General features: G+C 39.2%; 2 protein-coding genes across 4 annotated transcripts; one reads left to right on the plus strand and one right to left on the minus strand.

Annotated features, from left to right (window-relative positions):
- The first annotated feature begins 311 nt into the window (after positions 1-311).
- On the plus strand, positions 312-11,288 carry e2f5 (E2F transcription factor 5). The gene is made up of 8 exons (XM_029453933.1): positions 312-566; positions 2,457-2,566; positions 2,872-3,033; positions 3,545-3,653; positions 5,069-5,411; positions 9,013-9,150; positions 9,443-9,481; positions 10,181-11,288. The coding sequence occupies exons 1-8, from the start codon at positions 438-440 to the stop codon at positions 10,255-10,257; spliced, it is 1,107 nt and encodes a 368-aa protein (XP_029309793.1). The 5' UTR covers positions 312-437; the 3' UTR covers positions 10,258-11,288.
- A 2,195-nt stretch (positions 11,289-13,483) lies between these two features.
- On the minus strand, positions 13,484-19,092 carry ackr4a (atypical chemokine receptor 4a). Of its 3 annotated transcripts, XM_029453775.1 has the most exons (3): positions 19,027-19,092; positions 18,245-18,306; positions 13,484-15,403 (listed from the first exon to the last, which is right to left on the minus strand). In XM_029453775.1, the coding sequence occupies exon 3, from the start codon at positions 15,386-15,388 to the stop codon at positions 14,285-14,287; it is 1,104 nt and encodes a 367-aa protein (XP_029309635.1). In that variant the 5' UTR covers positions 15,389-15,403; positions 18,245-18,306; positions 19,027-19,092; the 3' UTR covers positions 13,484-14,284. The 3 variants fall into 3 exon arrangements, with proteins under 3 accessions (XP_029309635.1, XP_029309636.1, XP_029309637.1); XM_029453776.1 differs by lacking the exons at positions 18,245-18,306; positions 19,027-19,092 and adding an exon at positions 17,062-17,134; XM_029453777.1 differs by lacking the exons at positions 18,245-18,306; positions 19,027-19,092 and adding an exon at positions 17,058-17,132.
- Between the last annotated feature and the right edge of the window lie 494 nt (positions 19,093-19,586).

Raw genomic sequence — 19,586 nt, forward strand, 5'->3', positions numbered from 1 at the left:
ATGAGCAGAGAACATAATTGCAATTTTTTTTACTAAAAATATATGTTTTGAAAGTTTTTTTGTGTACTTTAAATCAGCTTTATGTCAAGATTATGAGAATATAAATATGTATAAGTACGAGATTTTATTTTACTTGCTTATTTTATGTTTGTTTCTTTTTGTCTTTTTCGACTTCCATACACATTGAGTATTGATTGATCAGAGGGGGGCGGGGTCAGATTCTAGTCGAGGAGGGGCGTCACGAGCGGGACAAGGGTTGCCGTAGCAACAGTCAGTAACCTAACGTAACGTCCGTTTATTTAAAAAAAAAAAGAAAAAACAGGTACTGCCGTCGTCCCGTCGAGGTAATTTAGCAGAGTTTCTATGTTGGAAAGAAATGGTCGTTAATAGTAGTTAAAAACAGACAGCTGAAAGTAAGACTGTTTTAAGGAAAGAAGATGGAGTTTGAGACGACGGAGACTGTACGCTCGACACCGAGTCGCCACGAGAAAAGTTTGGGGCTCCTCACGATGAAGTTTGTCAGTCTGCTTCAAGAAGCGAAGGATGGCGTCCTTGATTTGAAAGTGGTCAGTGAAACGGCGAGAGGAGAGCAGGCGGCTCAGTGTTGGTGTTTCTGGGTTTGTTTTGTGGGGGAAATAATCCGTGTTTAGTGCCACCTTGGGAACAAAGAGCTGTCAGTCAGTCACAAACGGGGCCAGTCAGGTGCATTGATTTTCTTAACAGGTGGTCTAGCTAGCCGCCATTAGCTCCTCGTTTGTAGGTTCAATAACACCAACTCACAAGCAGTAAAAATATGATTACAGAGAGTGTGTAGCTAGTTTGCTGTCAGATTATTAACGTTGATGACAGTACACCTAAATACTATAACGTTATATTAAAAGTGAGGCTATGGGTCCCACACATGTTATTTATCGGATTACTGATCTGTCCCTCTGAGGCAGTCCCATTTAAAGCAATGTTACTTATAGCTAAGTGTATACGTACATATATTAGGGATCCTTCAATAATAATTAGCCTAATCAAATTAGAGTGAAATGTAATTGCTCATTTTAATTAAGACTAAAAAACACATTTTTAATGACATTTATGTAAATGTATAGCATAAGGATATACGGCTAGCATAACAGGCATAACTCAACTCTCAATAGGATGATACATTCAAACATGGTAGCATGACATAGGGTAACTGTAAAATAGTACAAATAAAGGCACAAAATCCAATTTCTCAAAAATAATCCCTGTAGCATATTTCGTATTATTTAACTGTTTTATTTCCTAAATAATATTTAAAGATTTCCAGAATCCTAATGTGTACTGATATTTATAAAATCATGTTGTTTCTGCTTAATTCAACAAAAATATTGAGACACATTTGTTGGTGGGATAAATATTGTGCACAATATTGTAATGTATTTCTTTCAGTGTGTTGGGGATAACACATTTATATGTGAGAAGCCATGTTTCTCAATGATTACTAGGAAACATGGGAGCTCCACACAGATTTCCCCTGATGGAGTAATTTTCCTTTTGCTGTAGAAAAAATTATTATGTTTTTTTTAGTACATTTGTGACTTTATTATTTTTTCCTTTTAAAAACAACAACCAAAAAGACGATAACTTCCAATTCCTTCTAACACTTATCTCTGAGTGGCATTTCATCAGCTGAATTCCACTAGTAATAACAAAACAATATCTTACTCTGACCCAGTGCCACCAGTTGCATATATCTAGGAGTCATTTTTATTTTTCAGGGCAACCAAAAAGTGATGCATCGTCTTGTCTTTAGCGTCCTGAACAGGTTAAACTATGAATTTATTCACATATAGATTTTGTTTATAAAAAAACAATGTGTAGACTAAACAATAATGGCAAAAATGATCGACAGATTAATGGATGATAAAAAATAGTCAGTAGTTGCAGTTTCCTTCCTCCATCTCTCAAATTATTCTGTTTTCTTAAGGGTCTGCTATCAGCTAGAAACTAACCCCTTCTCCTCAAACATCACGGTTGTGATAGACTGTGTTGTAGCTGCCCTAAGTGTTTAGATTTGTGGCTGTATCTTTGCCAGACCTACCTGAAGTGTCTTCCACAAATCTACCTTCTTTTCATCCCACTGATAAGTAGTTTTCCCTCCCTTCTTGCGCGCCAAAGCTGGGTAATGTTTACACAGCAGGCTCCTTAGACCCCTTCCCTCCTCCTTTCTCCTCTGCTATTGTATAACTGTCTTCTTCTGCCAAGGGGTTTTATTTTCTGCTTGTGCAGCTTAATTTGCCAAATCCTTTATTTGTTGGCTTTGTTCGAGCTTCTCTTTATTTTCACCTCAAGAAATGTTTGCCACCGAAGTTTCAGGTTTCCTGTTAAAGCCGGCTAAAAGTGTCTGCATCTTGTCAACAAGGGTTCATATTAAACTGCCACTCTGTAAGATCCTTTATGGAAACGTCTGTCTGAATTAACAGGCTGCAGACAGCTTGGCAGTGAAGCAGAAGAGGAGGATATACGACATCACTAACGTACTGGAGGGAGTGGGGTTGATCGAGAAGAAAAACAAGAACATAATCCAGTGGAGGTTTGAAAAAAACAAACAATTTTCATATTTTAGAATCAGTGACATTTTTACTTTCTTACTGATAAATGATTGCCTTTAATATGTTTGAACTTTTAAATGTTGTCAGTGTGAACATTTTTAGAGCACTTCCTTTGCTACTGTAAATAAAAAGTATCATCTTCCATCATCACCTAAGAATTTTCTTTTACGCTTTTAGCAGCAAATAAATTTTAAATTGGCTGTTAACCTGTCAAAATGGAGCGAAACATTACTAGTATATGACTCATATCACATACTTTCTTCTTTGCTATCTTCCTCGTGTCCAGGGGAGAGAACTCAGGCAGCCAAACTCAGGAGGTGCTGGAGCAGGTGAAGGTTTTGAAGGCCCAAATCTCTGAGCTGGAGGCCCAAGAGAAAGAGCTGGACAACCAGAAGGCATGGCTAGAGGAGAACATCAAACACCTAAACCACGATCCCATCACCAGCACATATCCTTTTATGCCATCTGGAATTAAATGGAGTTGCTTGTACTTATTATAAGGTTTTTGTTTGTGCAATTCAGGTCAGTAGTTTATTTCTCTTCTTCACGCTTACAAACTGTAATTTTGCATTAACGTCATGTTGAGGATATTTACCATTCCTACAAAAAGCAAGTTACTGTTGGTCTGAACATGTTAAGTTTAACTTTTGCTTCCTGTTTGATGTAATGTTGATCTTGATTCTTTTTTTCTCTACAGTTTGTAACTAGTCCTCTTGAGGCCCCATTTATTCATTTCAGAGGAAAGAAAATCTTTACCTGATCCTTTCAACATTGTTTGCTTATTGAGAAAATTCTCTAAAGGGAGGATTGTAAATATAATTGCTATTATCAGTCTCTTGTGAATTCACAGCCAGGCTAATCCTGACATGTACAATGCTCACAGTCTTGTTGTTCCAGTTTATTGTCTTTATTTTCCTTCCATAAGTAATCCTGCTCCTGTTTCCTTAACACCTCTCCACTTATAAATTTGTCACACATGAAGATATCTGCAATGCCTTCAGCGGAGACACTCTTCTTGCCGTAGTGGCTCCTGCTGGGACTCAGCTCGAGGTACCGCTACCCGAAACGGTTGGTCTCTTTTCACAAGCTGTTTTTTATTGATTGGGATAGATGGGCTGTGTTTGAAATTGCATGTCTGAGTCACATGACTCACGGTCAGTCTGACCCGGCCAGTGGCTCTCACATCTCTGAAAACGTTGCAGCAAATTTTCAAACAGGCCTTATTTTGATAAACTGATCACATATTGGGAATCTAAATGGTTAGTTTCTCACATGCAATGTGGGGCAGTTGAGTATATCCAGTAAACTCACGTCTCATACTAGGAAATTATTGTTAATCGAGTTTACATCTGGGCATTTCTCAGATACACATGCTATGCTGTTGGAATGCACTACATTCTTAATTGGACACCATACTTATTATGAATTGTACGTTAGTATGTGATTCCTAACACAGCCATGGACTTTTGATCTGCACTATGTTAATGATAATAATCACCAGAAAAGATTTCAGCATAGTTATTCCTCGTTTTCTATGGTAAACCACATGTAGTCTGTTTATAAAAGAAAACTAATGCGTGTGAAGTCTAGTTTCTGTAAATAGGGAACTATCTTGGAAATAATTTTCAAGCACATTTGGCTTTTTATTTTTTTAACACGCTAGCGTGTATTTGCTGTATTTGTCTTGTTGCACAATTGTCGTGGATGTTGTGTTTTCTTATATGCCAGTGCCAAAAGAAAAATGTAGTACCGGTTTGTGGATAGTTTGGTACAGGGCCGCACAGAAAGAGTACAACTTTTTTTTTTTTTTTGTGTTGTTAATATTCATTGTAAACATTTTATTTACATTTATAAAAATGAATAAAAGACCACTTCCATCCGCACCTCTTTCCGGCACTTGTCTGTTTTTTACATACACCTAAATTATATTATATATTACAATGTAATATTACTATAAATACAGTGCATAATATAAAATGGAATAATTACATTTACAATATATATGCAATAATTTAATTATATGTTTTGCTCTTTTGTAGAAAAATTGTCTTGTCATGAAACCGGTCCATGGTGTGGGTTGGGGACCACTAGTAGATATGGAGTAACATTAGCATCACATTAACACATTATCCATCTGATGAATGTGAGTCCAATGAGGAAAATATCTTGCTCATTAGTTGCTAAAAGCTCCACTAAGTTCACCAGCTGTCTGCTGCCGTTTGGTGCTGAGTAGGTAGTGTAAGCTGGGTTTTTAGAGGTTTTTTTACTAGAAACAGCTGTTTGCAGTGAACCAAAACCATAAAGTTGTGGCCAAATAATGAACTGAAAGTTCCTCAAATACTCTGTAGAGGGTAATTAAGATAATTTTGTGTGGGATTGTGACTACAAGGGACCTCTTTCATACCAGTGGTCCTGTGATCCATTGTGTATTTAAAAATGCTTGATTATATCTGCTGTAATGATGATGATAAATCTCTACATAGGGCAAGAGTGGTCAGAAAAAGTACCAGGTGAACCTACGGAGCCACTCGTCTCCCATCCAGGTCATGCTCATCAACAGGGATTCAGACTCCACAATACCTGTGGTCTTCTCTGTGCCGCCGACTGACGACGTCTGTCCGATGCCAACTCCACCCAGCACCCCCGCCAGCCTGCAGAGGTTCCCTCTCTCCACATCAGTGTACTCCACCTCCACCTCCAACACCACCTCCTCCTCCTCCTACTCCTACTGCAGCCAGGACTCTCTCTGCTCCGACCACCAGATGGTGCTGCCAGAGCATGATGAAGTGCTGACGCCATCGTCCACGCCTCCTGATCTGCAAATGGGTAAGCACAGGGACTTTAATGCTTAATAAGTTCTCTATAAAACCACCACATACAATTATTACTGACTTTTAATGGCCTCCTCGGCATTGACCAAAACTTGACTTTACACTTGTGTAGAGACATAATTTATATGCACAGTATGACCTTAGTAACAACATAAAGGATTAAATGAATAAACCCGCTAAAGCCTCAATTATATTTTTATAATACAAATGAGTAAAATATTGTTCGATGTTCACTTTTTCGGTCCACACATTATGTCTGACTATATATATTTTTTAAATGGCGTCACAAGAAATGCATCGCAAGTGTTTCTCGCCTTGTTCCACATAAAATGAAATGGGAAGTTAGTTTCGATCTGACTGCACCATGGGAACAGCTAATGAAGTGGTGTACAGAGTGATTTCTCATTTTTAACTGTAAGATTTAACTTTCAACACCCAATGCTCTCAGCGTACTATGCTGCTGTCCTTTTTTAGTTTAACTCTATACTTAGACATTCTAAATATCAAATTACCTCCTTGTTGTTGAACTATGTTGACTTATACTGAGACTAAAATGTTCTGACTACAATGACAGTGGACATAATATTGGCAGAGACACTTTTTTAAATCTCTGTGTTGCATTCAAAGACTCCCCCATGTCCGAGAACTGAAAGTATTGCATGGGTGAGCTGTGTTGTCAGGAAATCAAATCCTGATGACATACGGTAAGAAAACACTTCCGTTATTCGCATCGTGTGAATTTGGTTGATTATTGCTTTAAAAGGTTTGCTGTCCATCAGGTGACTGAGAAATATCCGATGTCTGCATGTCCTGATATGTAGTAACAGGAAAGGTTCAGTCTTACATCTCTAATACCATGTGATGATATTGTAACTAACACGGTCATAATGGCTTCCTTATCTCAAGCAAGTTCAAAGTCTTAGGAAGTTGTTTGTCATGGTGTCATGCTGTAAAAATAAACCACAACTAATGGTTGTCTGGTCCATGAGAACAATGGTCATTAGTAAGACACAGTCATTTGAGTGACTATTTTATTTGTATTACAAACGTAAGACAAAATACTGTATCAATGTAAAAGCAACGGATGCCAAGACATGAGAATGGTGTTTGAGCTTTGTAATCCTGATGTTTTGATTGCAGAAAATGTGTCTTCTCATCTAAGAAAAATGAATAAAAGAGGGTTAAAACCTCTTTCATGAGCATTTTCATACATCAGCCTTAACTTGTGAATGTTCTATCTACTTTTCTTCTAATAATAATAATAAATTGTATTTATAAAGCGCCTTTCAAAGCTAAAAGCAATCTCAAGGCGCTAAAAAAGCAGGACAACAACAAAACAACAGACATAAGATTTTACGGAGAGGCTTTTGTGAAAAGAAAGGTTTTTAGGCTCTTCTTGAAGGAGTCTGTGGCCTGTGGAGCCCTCAGGTGTTCTGGGAGGGAATTCCACAGGTGAGAAGCGGCTGAGCAGAAGGCCCGATCGCCCATGGTGCGGAGCTTGGTCCTGGGGGGGTGGAGCAAAGTTTTTTTAGAGGAGCGGAGGTTGCGTGTGGAGGTTTGTTGGGGGAGGAGTTCCTTGAGGTACGGAGGAGCATTTCCATGTATGCACTGATGGGTGAGTAGGGAGGATTTTGTATTCGATCCTGAATGCGACAGGAAGCCAGTGGAGGGAGTGGAGAATCGGTGTGATGTGGTTATATATTTGCACCCTCATCAGGATCCTAGCGGCGCTGTTCTGGATATATTGGAGGTTTTGAAGGCTCCTGCTTGGAATCCCGATGAGGAGAGCGTTGTCCAACATTGAGGAGACAAAGGCGTGGACGAGTTCAGCATCTGACAGGGAGCGTGTGGGACGGAGTTTTGCAATGTTCCTGAGGTGGTAGAAGGAGGTCTTGCACATATGTTTGATGTGGGTGTCAAAGGTCAGATGAGGGTCAAATCTTACACCTAGGTTGGTGACTGATGGTGATAGGGGTATGTTTTGACCAGAAAAGGTGATGTGGGTTATGGGGGAAGACTGGAACTGGTGTGATGTGCCAACTAAAATAGCCTCTGTTTTTGAGTTATTTAATTAAAGGAAATTGTCTTTCATCCAAGCCTTTATCTCCTCAAGGCAGGTGTTGATGATGATGATGATGAAGATGTCGACAGTGGGGCTGCATGTGGCATCGGGTCGTTTTTTATATATAGCTGTGTGTCATCAGCGTAGCAATGGAATGGTATTCCATGCTGGCTGATGACACGGCCAAGGGGCAGAGTGTAGAGGGTGAACAGAGTGAGGCCAAGAACTGACCCTTGAGGGACACCACAGGTCACTGGGTGTATCTGCGAACATGCACCTCCCAAGGATACATACTCTGTTCTTCCAGAGAGGTAGGACTGGAACCAGCTCAGGGCGGAGTCAGAGAGTCCGGTGGTGTAGTGGAGGCGCTGAAGGAGGATCTGATGGTCGACCGTGTCGAACGCTGCAGTCAGATCCAGGAGGATGAGGAGAGATGGGGAGCCAGTGTCAGCTGCCATCAGCAGGTCGTTTGTGACCCTGACCAGAGCGGTTTCGTTGCTGTGGGCGCAACGGAAACCGGACTGGAATTTCTCAAAGAGGCAGTTGTCCTGAAGCTGGGCTGCAACTACTTTTTCCAATACCTTTGATAAAAATGGCAGGTTGGAGATGGGCCTGTAGTTGGTGAGGACATCCGGGCCTAAGGTGGGTTTTTTGAGAAGAGGTCTGATGACAGCAGTTTTAGAGAAGATGGGACATGACCAGTCTGGAGCGAGAGGTTAATGACTTTGGTGATCAGGGGGCTTAGAGCACAAATGTTGGATTTTACCAGGGCTGTGGGAAAAGGGTCCAGTGCGCAGGTGGAAGGTTTCATCCTGCAGATGACGTCCTCAACCTCTTGCTGAGAGATCTCCGTGAAGACTCGGAGAGGCGGGAAAATCCCAGGCTGTGGGTTGACAGCAGGGACAGACTGAGCGGAGGAGCTGGAGAGAAAAGAGCGGATGGTGTCGACTTTAGTCTTGAAGAAAGTAATAAAGCTATTGCACTGCTCTTCTGTGGTGTCGGTGTGTGAAAGAGTTTGTGGCCTGAGGAGATGACTTATGGTGGACAACAACTGCTTGGAGTTTCCAGGGTTTTTATTGATGATATTGGAGTAGAACTGTGTCCGTGCGTTTCTGAGTGACTCTGAGTAGGGCTTTTTGGTGTTCTTGAAAGGCTAATCTATGAACACTGAGTCCATATTTTGTGAAAAGCCAGAAAGAAAGAATGCATTTGCATCTGTCCCCACATGATGTCAGGGGAACAGACGAAACGCAGATTAAACTTCCAGTTTGTATGAAAGACAATGACTCCTTACAGTCTTCATGCTAAGCTAAGCTAAGCAGCTGCTGGCTTTATATTTACTGAATATAAGAGTGGTATCAATCTTCTCATCTCACTCTTGGTTGATTACAGATTATCCACAGTGATATGGATGTAAAATAATAATATGCCCCACATTTTTGAAGACATTGGTTTTTTTTTGTTCATGTCTGTTATATAAGTTTATTAATGTTTAATGTAATTACTATTGTTGCACCTCCGATGCTCCCTGCAGAGTGTCACAGTCAGTCAGCAGCGATGTTGGAGCAGCAGCAGATGGACCTGGCGGGCCCAGAGTTCCAGTCTGTGCTGGACATAAGCAGCCTGCTGAAGCTCAGCGCTGCTGGAGACCACATGAAGGACGACAGACAGGGTATGCAGCTACACGGTTCACTCTATAGTCGCATACAGCAGTGAAGCTTGGGGGAATTTAATGTTTGCGTCACACGTTCAGTTATGGTTCTATAAAGCCTTTAAGATACAAGCTTTCGGACATGGACTAGTAAGAGAAAATGGCTGAATAATATACTGATAGTTTTTAATATACTACTTAATCCAGTTTTGATGGTTATGCATTAATGTTATATAGATTATGACTGTATGTGTTTATATGTTATATATTCACTATATTGTGAAATGGAAATATGTTTTTAATTCTCTTGTAGGAGCTGTCGATCTGATTGATGAGCTAATGTCCACGGATGGTAAGCATCTCAGAACTTTAACTAATGATATAAATAAAAAATGGTGTCAACAATTGTTTGCAATTAAAGTATATTTAAAAAGATGATCAACAAAACTAAGTCTACAGCCGTGCTAGCAGTTCTGTGAGATTGTAACAAGCAAAGCTGTGCTTTGAGCTAAATCCTAACGTCTACATGTACAACATTTATTTTGTTAGCATCTTAAATTAGCACTAAACAAAGTACAGTTGAGGTTGATGGGATTGTCATTAGTTTGCAGGTACTTGAACATAAACCAAGATATTGGAATCGACCCATTGTGTCCAAAGACTATATTTTGTATGATCAGGAAAAATGCCACAACATTTGTTCTGATTGGTCTAAAGTCTTAATCTGGTACGGACATACATTGGGCAAATATCTAAACTTACAACTTTGACTATTAGTGTTTACTAAATGTCTTCCAAGTGAATTATTGTTTTACACTTTGCAAATGTTTGCATATGTTTGATGTTCAAATTGTTATGAGTTCTTATATGCAAAATGAGAAGCAGCCATTTTCTTATCATACAAATATTTAGTTTTTGGGCACATGGGACTCCTGCCCGACATTCATACAGCTATGCTGCTAGCATGGCTAAAGTCTCTGAGTAGTTTATATCTGTCTTGCTCATGTTTTACAGTATGATGTATTGTTGATGCTCCTCTCTCCTCACACAGGAATAGACTACAGCTTTAACCTGGAAGACAATGAGGGAGTGTGCGACCTTTTTGATGTGCAGATTCTCAATTACTGATGCCTAACAGCGCCTCTGCTGTTCACTTGTACAATCTAAGGAGGCACTTTTAGCCTTTCTCTAAGGACGCTTCAAAGATGCCTTTTCCCATTTTTGTTATAATTGCACAGTTGGTACTTAAACATACCATTGTCAAAACACTTTACACATATTTAGACTTCTCTGCTGTTTGTCTGCCAGACAACTACTACACTGTCCTAAGTCAACACGTCACAAAGTGCCTGAATTATTTTGCCATAAGATATTTATGAATCCACGAGTCATAATGTGTCAAATGTGTCAAATGTAATGGTTTACTGGGTAAATGTGATTCAGATAAATGAGTTGCCTTTAGTGGGAAGTAAGCCAGGACAAGTCATTTAGCCTCCTACTGCACCTTTGCATGTATGTATTTTTGTATTTTTCCACATCCAGTGGAAATCCTGAGAATTGACAACTGCTTTACTTTATGTTTATGAACAGTTCGGACTGTGAGAGTGTTTTCTTTTAGTTGATATTCACAGTAACATATACAGGGTTTATAATCTAGTTCAGGTTATACAAGTAAGTAAATAATATTGTGTAAAAACATAACATTCCATAGTTATATTTGATTAAAAAAAAAGGCATATTGTATTTAATGAGTGAATGTTTCGGTTACATGTTGTAACCTTGTTCTCATATGTAAGTGCCGGAAAGATTTATTTTCTAAATTATTGTGACACTGCCATTTTAGGCCTCTAAATTTGTTTTTTTTATATATATATATATATATTTTGTGGAATTAGTTATGTGTTTGAATAACTAATATTCTTTATTTAATTTAAGATAAACATTCTTTGTTCTGGTTTGTTTAAAGTGAAGCTGGTTGACTGCCTTAATTATAATAAGAAGTGATGAAATATCAGATGCTAAGAATGGCTATTTTGTATATTTACAGTTTTTGTTAATTACAAGAAGTCATGTTTTTTTTTGTGACATTTAGTTTTTTATTTGCACATTTTTGAAAATAATTTTCAATAAATCTTGATTTTCGATCTTTTTTTCTTCTTCTGACGAGGGATCATAGTTTGATTTGAACTTACTCAACTTTCGTCACGTAAGACTTGTTTGGGAGTTGTTGAAGTATCTCATTATCTCAACAGTTTTAACAGTTTATGTTTTGGCTCAGTGAAATGTTTTGCTCAGTTAACAGATGGTAAACCTCCAATGGTTTCCACGGGACATAGCACATGTGCCAGCCAGACCTGCAACATCACTTGATTTGTACCAGCTGGGATACAAGAAGACAACTAAGGAAAAAAACATGAAATTGAAAATGGGTTTTTTCATCTTTGAAGACCTTGTGAAATTCTAACTTTCCGTGAACACTTAATGTGTTTACATTTTGTCTGAGAGATTAATGACATGACAAGCCAAAGAACATTTAGCAACAGCCAAGCAACACATTTATTAAACTATCTAGTGCTGTGTTTATGTCTAATTTAAAATTGGAGACATTGTTTTATTTTGCTGACCAACAATAACCCCTGAACTTTTATCTACTAAGCCATGCAATGAATTTGCTTCATTCTTTATTGACAATATTAATACAATTATACAAGCTTTCAGTCCCTCCATATGGTTTGTATTGTCAACTTAAAACAAATTAAATTGGCATGAAATGATTTGGTCCCATAAACTATAAACATTTTAGGATATTGTGCAACATATGACATCCTCCAACTGCTGCCTTGATGTTTCACGTACAGGCCTTTTTTATATGTTTTAAACTGCATGGCATCAGATCTTCTGCAAATAGTCAACTTCTCTACTCTGAGGATATTTCCAACAGATCCTGAAAACTGCAGTTACTAAAACACTCTTAAAAAGATAATCCAGACAATTTACAAATGATCAATACAGGCACATATAAAGAGTTTAACACTCTTGGTCCTAAACAATTGTTTTGTTGTTTTCCAGTCAGGATTTCAACACAGAGACTGCTCTTGTTATGCTCTTAAATGACATCCACTTAAATGCAGTTAGAGCAAACATTTCAGTCTATGTATTATATTTCAGTGCTGCATTCGGCATGGTCAACCTCAACATATTGCTACACAGACTAGAAATAAATTCAGGGTAACTCAACGCACTGCAAATGAAAAAAACACACATTTTGGGTGAAAATCAGTGGTGTTAGAAAATAACCTACAATTATAGGTTTTTTTGGCTTATTTTTCTTTGTGATCACATGACGCAGGTATTTGCTGTTAACCTAGCGTTGGCCTTTATTAGCCCCGTTCAATAACTTCATAAACCGCAAACCATGGCAACAAGGCGTCCCAGTGTGCATCACTTTCAGTGTCCCCTGGAAACAGTTTCTGTTGTGTTGTGAGCTTCTTATAAAGTGTTTTTGTATTTGCAGCTTTTTCTATAAATCTGCATGTGTCGTCAACTTTAGAGATATATTTCTTAATTTGCTTGTGTTGTATCTATTTGCATTTTGTTTTGTCGTGTATACGTGCTTTCTTAATTGGCAGTGCATTGAGCAACAGAGCTGGGACTACTTTGTGTCAATCAAGGATTATACATCTGAGCCAACAACAATTATCTGGAGTTCCCCAAGGCTCCATTCTCGGCCCTCTTCTGTTCAACATCTACATGCTCACACTATCTCAAACTACAAAATATTTACCATAGTTATGCAAACCATAGACATATTTGTATACTAATATCACCTGGTGACTATGGTCCCGTACAAGCACTTAGTAAGCATGGTTGGATAATGCTAGAGTTTCCTCTAGTTTAACAAACAGGTGGATGATGTAAGCCGTTTGTAAGGAAGTAAAGAAAATAACACTGACTTGTGTTTATCTAAATAGAAACGGTGTGCTCATACTGGACTTTTCACAAGTCTATGACTAAATGTTTGAATGTGTGCAACCCTCTATGCCTCTCCAGGTTTTAGAGAAAAACATCTAATGAAGAAAATATGGTTTGCAACTATTAAGACGACCATCGCCTCGTAAAAAGGTTTCTACAAGTTGTTTTTCATCGTGTTGTGCAGACTTGGCTGCAGAAATAAACTTTGACGTGCGTGTGCAGTAAATGTGCCTCAGATGTTCTGAGGAATTCAGGAAACTAATTTGTGGTTTTCCTGCATGACAGGAAGTTAAATCCCACGTGGACGTAGTACCAGACTGCAAGTTACAAGACAAGTGCAAAAAGGTGATTTGTGATATTTTTTTAATTTTCATAAGTAAGTTCATCTTGAGCTGAGACATAGAACATCAGAAAGTTCAACTGATACAATATTAGAGTTTAAAAGTCATGCTTCTTCACTTCATATAGTGGTACAGGCATGTGTAGTACATCTGCTTTGTAGGCTGTGCAGATGTTTAACATCAAGTGAATCAGGAGTATTTACTTAAGTTGATTACACTTAAAACAATCAGGATTTTAAACAAGTTGCAGTTACAAAGTTGTTTTTCCCAAAAGAGCAAAGCTCCAGTTTTTCTATTTAGTGTGTAATGAAGAGTATCAAGTTCAAGTATTTATCTTATGTGTGCTTCCTTACTGTGTGGCAGCTGGACAAACCTTTTTAAAAGTATGTGTCTCGTAAACTCCTGGAGGAATAGATAGAATAGATCTGGAAAAACAAGGAAACAACCAATTTTAGCTTGTAAGCTATCCTGCAAAGAGCGTTTTCATGACAAATATAAAAAATACAGTATTATTATTTCGTCTGGACCAGGGCATAAAAACTAACAAAACATTCCTCGAAATCCCTTTTTCATTCAAAACTCACAACAGAAAAAAAACATACAATTCTTTGGTCTTCGAAAGTAAACAAGAATACTTTGCTTAAAGCAACTTTTCTCAAACAGGAGGAAGAAAATATTTGAAAATAACAACTTCCTGTTTTGGATGTGGAGAGAATAAGTGTTAAAATGTCAGTGGAATTGTACATCCTAATGATTTCCACACATTCCTCTGCTGCTGCTGAATCTGCTCTTCTACTTTACTAAATAAGTGATGTTGAATGTGATGTTTCTCTCGTCTTGACTCATATTGAGAATGTGTTCGTCTCTTGGGAGGCGCTGTGGGAGTTAAATGACATCTCTATCTCTTCCTCAGCAGGATTTTCCCTCCTCTTCCTCCTCTTTCTTCTCTTCTCCCCAAACTTCTTGGCCACGTTCATCATGTGCTGCCTGAAGGACGACCCCACGAAGGCGTAGAGAATCGGGTTGAGGCAGCAGTGCATGAGGGCCAAGCTCTCCGCCACCTGAGCCGCCTGATCCAACACTTTACTCGTCCCACAGTGGGTCACTAAGGCATAGACTGAGTCCATCGCTTGGTAGACCTTCAACACGTTATAAGGCAGCTGAGTGACCACAAACACCCCCACTACTGTGAGGAGGACACGTAGAGCTTTCCACTTCTTGCCTCTGCTCTCCGCGGGGAGACCCTTCAGTGCCCGGCCCACACTCCAGTAACACATCACCATAACCAGGAGTGGGAGCAGGAACCCCAGCAGCACCTCTACGATCTCCAGAGCAGCTTTCCCCTCTCGAGCCATCGATGTAGGGTATATAGCCAGACAGACACTCCTATTAGACGCCCATCTTACTTCTGAGAGTATTAAATCAGGAAGTCCAAGAATGAATGCTGTCGCCCAAACAACAAAGCACATCTTCCAGCAGTGTTTCCTGGTGAATATCCTCTGCAGACTCTGCTCTTTACCTTGCGCCCTGGCTAGCGCCAAGTAACGATCCAGGCTGATGCAGGCCAGCAGCATCATGCAGCAGGTGAAGTTGACCGTGTAGCAGGCCGACACGATCTTACAGATGACCTCGCCCAGCTCCCAGCCCCTCGCAGCATCAGCAGCCCAGAAAGGAAGCGTTAAGAGCAGCAGCAGGTCGGCCACAGCCAGGTGGGTCAGGAAGGCATCCGTCATGGTCTTGAGGCGTTTGTGGTAGGCGTAGACCGCCACGACCAAGCCGTTTCCTGCCAGCCCCACCACCAGACACACAGTGTACATGATGGGGAGGAAGAGGGCTGCGAAGGACCGGACGTCGCGCTTCTCACAGAGGGTGGGGTAGTCGTCGTAGCTAAAGTTGAAGCTGATGTTTTCATGGTAGTAGTAGTCGTCCTCCTCTGAGACATCCATGATAATCCGATAAAGCTGCGAGGGAGGACATATAGAAATGTTAAACATTCACACCTAATGAAATAGCAGTTAGATCTTTAGCTTCTGTAATGTGACACAGTTCTGAGTGAAATGGATCTATATAAGAACTGGATATGGCGCCGCTACTCAGCCTTGCTTCCAATGTTTTCCAATGGCCACTCGCGGTATTGCAGCGGGGGAAAACACCTGCTTCCGAAAAACCATTTACCCCATAGACCACCATTGTAGAAGATCCACAGAGGTTTTATATTTGTAAAACTGTCCTCGAGCCGAGAAAACTTATTTAACAACTAATGTCGTCACGTCAATATAAAGTCTATATAAACCAGGCGAGCTATTCTTAATGAGTGGAATAGGCGCCATCTTTGGGTGTTTTAACCAGTTCTTATAATACATCCATGTGTAACGGTATATGAAACACACAGGGAATAGTTTGGCACAGAGAATATCTTAAATCAAAAAGGGAACATCGATTTAAAATAGCCAAAAGTCATAATAGTGTTAACGACTTAACCAAAGCCACAAGCAGCTGTAGAGCCAGTGTCTGGATTTAATGTTCTCATCATAACAATAAAGCTTTTAAATGAGCTGTCTGTGTTTTACAGCTGAACGAGAATTGGCAACAAAACTGGAAAACACTGCACGTGGAAACCAAAAATCATCTAGTTTCAGGGGAATAAAACATCTAAAGACACTAAAGTCTGCAAATAAATGTTGTGATTGTAGACTAATTATTGTGCAGCGATAACATCATTGTTGACATCGTGTCTTGACCCAAACTGTTCCTCCCTGTTTACCTTCACTGAGATAAATAACAGTTCATCCTGCCTCTCTGCAGAATCACATGCGCAAAGGACAGAGGAGGACACATGAGTTTCTACAAGTGCAGATTGTAGAAACTATTAAATTCCCCCAGAGATCGCCCCGCTGAGATGAAGAGTTGTGATATTGATAACTTTAGTTAATTTGCAGATTCTCACAAGCTACCCAGCAGATAAAGTAGTTTCAGCTCCACCTTTACCAGCTGCAACATTAAAGTGATGTTGACGCATTAATGCGTCAACAAATGTAATTAAATATTAGAATATACATTATTCTGCATGAGTACTTTAAGTATATTTTGTTGCAAGTACCTAGAAGATTACTTAAGTAGGACTACAGTACTTGAGTAAAAGTAATATATAATGTTATAGACAGTAAGTAGCTAAATTGGCTCATCAAGCTATAGCATTAAAATGCTGCTTAATGCATCAGTAATAATATTTATTATAATAATAGACGATATTATTCTCAAAGGGACACTCATAATGAGCACTTTTGATACTTTAAGGGAGTGTTTGCAATACTTAATGTAGTCTGCTTTTACTTAAGTTTGAAACACCTATACTTGTAATATAGTTAATCTGCTTTTGCTTTAGCCTACTTGTTCCACCTCTTATTTAAAGTAATATCAAATGACTGTACCTCTGGCAGTTACAGCACAGAAAGCCTCTGCACATTGGATATCAATGATTAACGAGACAAACGTGACACTAAGTCACAAGGCAAACTGAAATATTAGTGTCAGCAGTGGTGGTGAAGCCCATTCAAACCTGTTAAAAAGGAAGATGTAACGTAACAGAACAGGTAAGCAATGTTAAATACATACTCACGGTGTTTTTATTCACTTATCTGTCCCGTCTATTTGCGCCATTGAAGCTCAAAGCTTTCGGACTACGTGCTCTTTTGCAGACAAGGGTTCGTTTGATTTTAACCCCGCGCAGCACGAGTGGGCGGGATGTGTGAAGTTTAAAAGAGTTCACGGAGAGTTCTGTGATCGACATAAAATGCAAAACAATCTATGGCAACATTTACAAGAGAATGCTATGTAGTAAATGTGTCTTATTATTGCTTTATAAGCCTTTATTTGTAGGCTACTCGAGAGATCGACTCAATTACAAAAACAACAACAACAGATAGATATAGGCCTACCAACAAAGCAGAGGGAAATAAAATCCATTAAAACCTTTCGATAAAAGATTCTGAGAAAAATGGAATAAAAAAGCACCAGGAGGCTACAACAATATAAACATACTCCCATACAAGTAAAAGCCCTGCATTGAACATCCTACTTAAATTATAGTTCATAAATGATCAGCCAAATGTACTCAAAATGTCCCATCATGTGACTGATAGCCAGGACATTATAATGTTGTTATTACTGATGCATCAACGTGAAAGCACCAGTTTACTACCTGCTCAAGGTGGAGCTCGATTTATCACTTTATACACAGTTAGTTTAGTCCAGTGCAGAAACCATCTGAGAGGTTTAGAGGGGAAATGTTTCTCATGTCTATGATGTCATGTCTATTCAGATGTCTATCTGAAGGTAGTCAAAGGGTCACACAGCTCACCAGGGGGTCACAAGCCAAAACGTTTGGGAACTACTGGTTTAATAACACGTTAGCAATGTGTTTTATTTATTAGATTAACAAATGTTGTTTTAGCTAAAATCTTAATCTGTACAGTATCTCCAGCTGTCAGATAAATGTAGTGAAGTAAAAAGTACAAGTGTTCTCTCTGAATTGTAGTAGAAGTAGAAGTATTAAGTAGCAGAAGAATAAAGTAAAAGTACCACAAAATTGTACGTCAGTGAATAATTGTTTATCCAGCACACTAAAGATTCTGACATTGAAAATACTGACTATGTGGATCAAGTTGTATTGCATCTACTGGGAAAACTAGCTCGGCAAGTGTCCCAAAAAATCTGAAATGACTGTAAATGTCACCACAGGATAATAGTAGCTGTATGATTTTGTGAATACGCCCAATAATCAGTTCAGAAACCAGTCTTACCGTCAGTCACTGCCAGAGAGCTGGGAATCCGTCCAGCTTGTAGCTCCGCAAAAAACACACTTCTGAGAAAAATGACTCAGAGAGGGAGAGAAAGAAAACAGGAGACAGAAACCAAATCATAAACTTGTTTACACTTGTTTACTTTTGCTTTAATGACTTGATGTTTAGTTTAGCAGTGAAGGCAAGGCAGGTTTATCGCACATTTCAGCAGCAAGTGCTTTACATAAAACATTAAAAACTGAAAAAAATACAAAAAAAACAAAACAAATTATAAAAGGACATTTAATTACAATTAAAAACATGCAGCCGGTGTATATACCAGCACCGGGAGTAACAGCGGGCTGATGGAGCGCTGGGTTCAACTTGTTTAAATGCAGCAACAGAAAGTTTGACGATCCAATCTACCAGACAGCTGTACTTCTTCTCCCTCTGGTCTGAGGGCAGACTGGAGCTACAGCGACTCACTATCACCTCTAGAGGAACAAGTGGTATTACAGGACGGGAAGGCGCGGCGCTGTCAGTGAGACTGATAATTTCAGTAGATATCTCTGCAACACGTCTCTGACATAACGTCAACCGCTTCACATTCTGTTGATAAAGTTAGTTCATTGTTTCAATGTGTTAAGTTTAAATTCTATTTTACACATTGCACCTTTAAAGATATCTTCCTGCTAAAAAAAGCATCGACCTGTGGTGTTTTCACTGTATCTCATTTTACACCCACACCCAGAGTATCAGTACCCTCGCCACAGTTAAAAACCACGAGGAATGTGCAAGATTACCTTTCGGTTTCAATCCAAGATTAGTCAGCAGAGACTCGCTTTTTCTTTTTTTATATAAAAGCTTCCTTCTCCTGTTCTGTGTTCACTCAACGGTTGAGCTGCCCTGCCCGGTAACAGAAAACATAAACATTGGATTATTCTCTTCAGTGTGAAATTCTTTTGGCTCCTAAAATATTAAGATTTTGGAAAATCACATTCCCGTGTAGAGAATAGTCATAGGTTGCGTTACTTTGAAGTAGTTTGTATAAGTACCGTATGTGCATTATTAGTCACTCATTTTAATTTAAAATGTCATGTTTATATTATTATTTTGTTTGTCATCAGCGTAAAGAAGCTTCTTCTGTGGGTGCTGTGGGTTTTACACCATTATTACATGTCACAGACACCATGAAAGAAAGCTCAATGTTTTAGACATTCATGCAAGGAGCCCCCGCTCTATAAACTTGGTGATCCAGGGACTCGCAGTTGTTGATTAACTCCTCTGACAAGCTTCCAGCTAACACACTGAGTAGCTGGCAACATGTTAGTGTCACAATATTGTCACTCAACAATGTCCAAAG

This window comes from Cottoperca gobio, chromosome 17 (assembly GCF_900634415.1).
Source record: "Cottoperca gobio chromosome 17, fCotGob3.1, whole genome shotgun sequence".
Taxonomy (NCBI): Eukaryota; Metazoa; Chordata; class Actinopteri; order Perciformes; family Bovichtidae; genus Cottoperca; species Cottoperca gobio.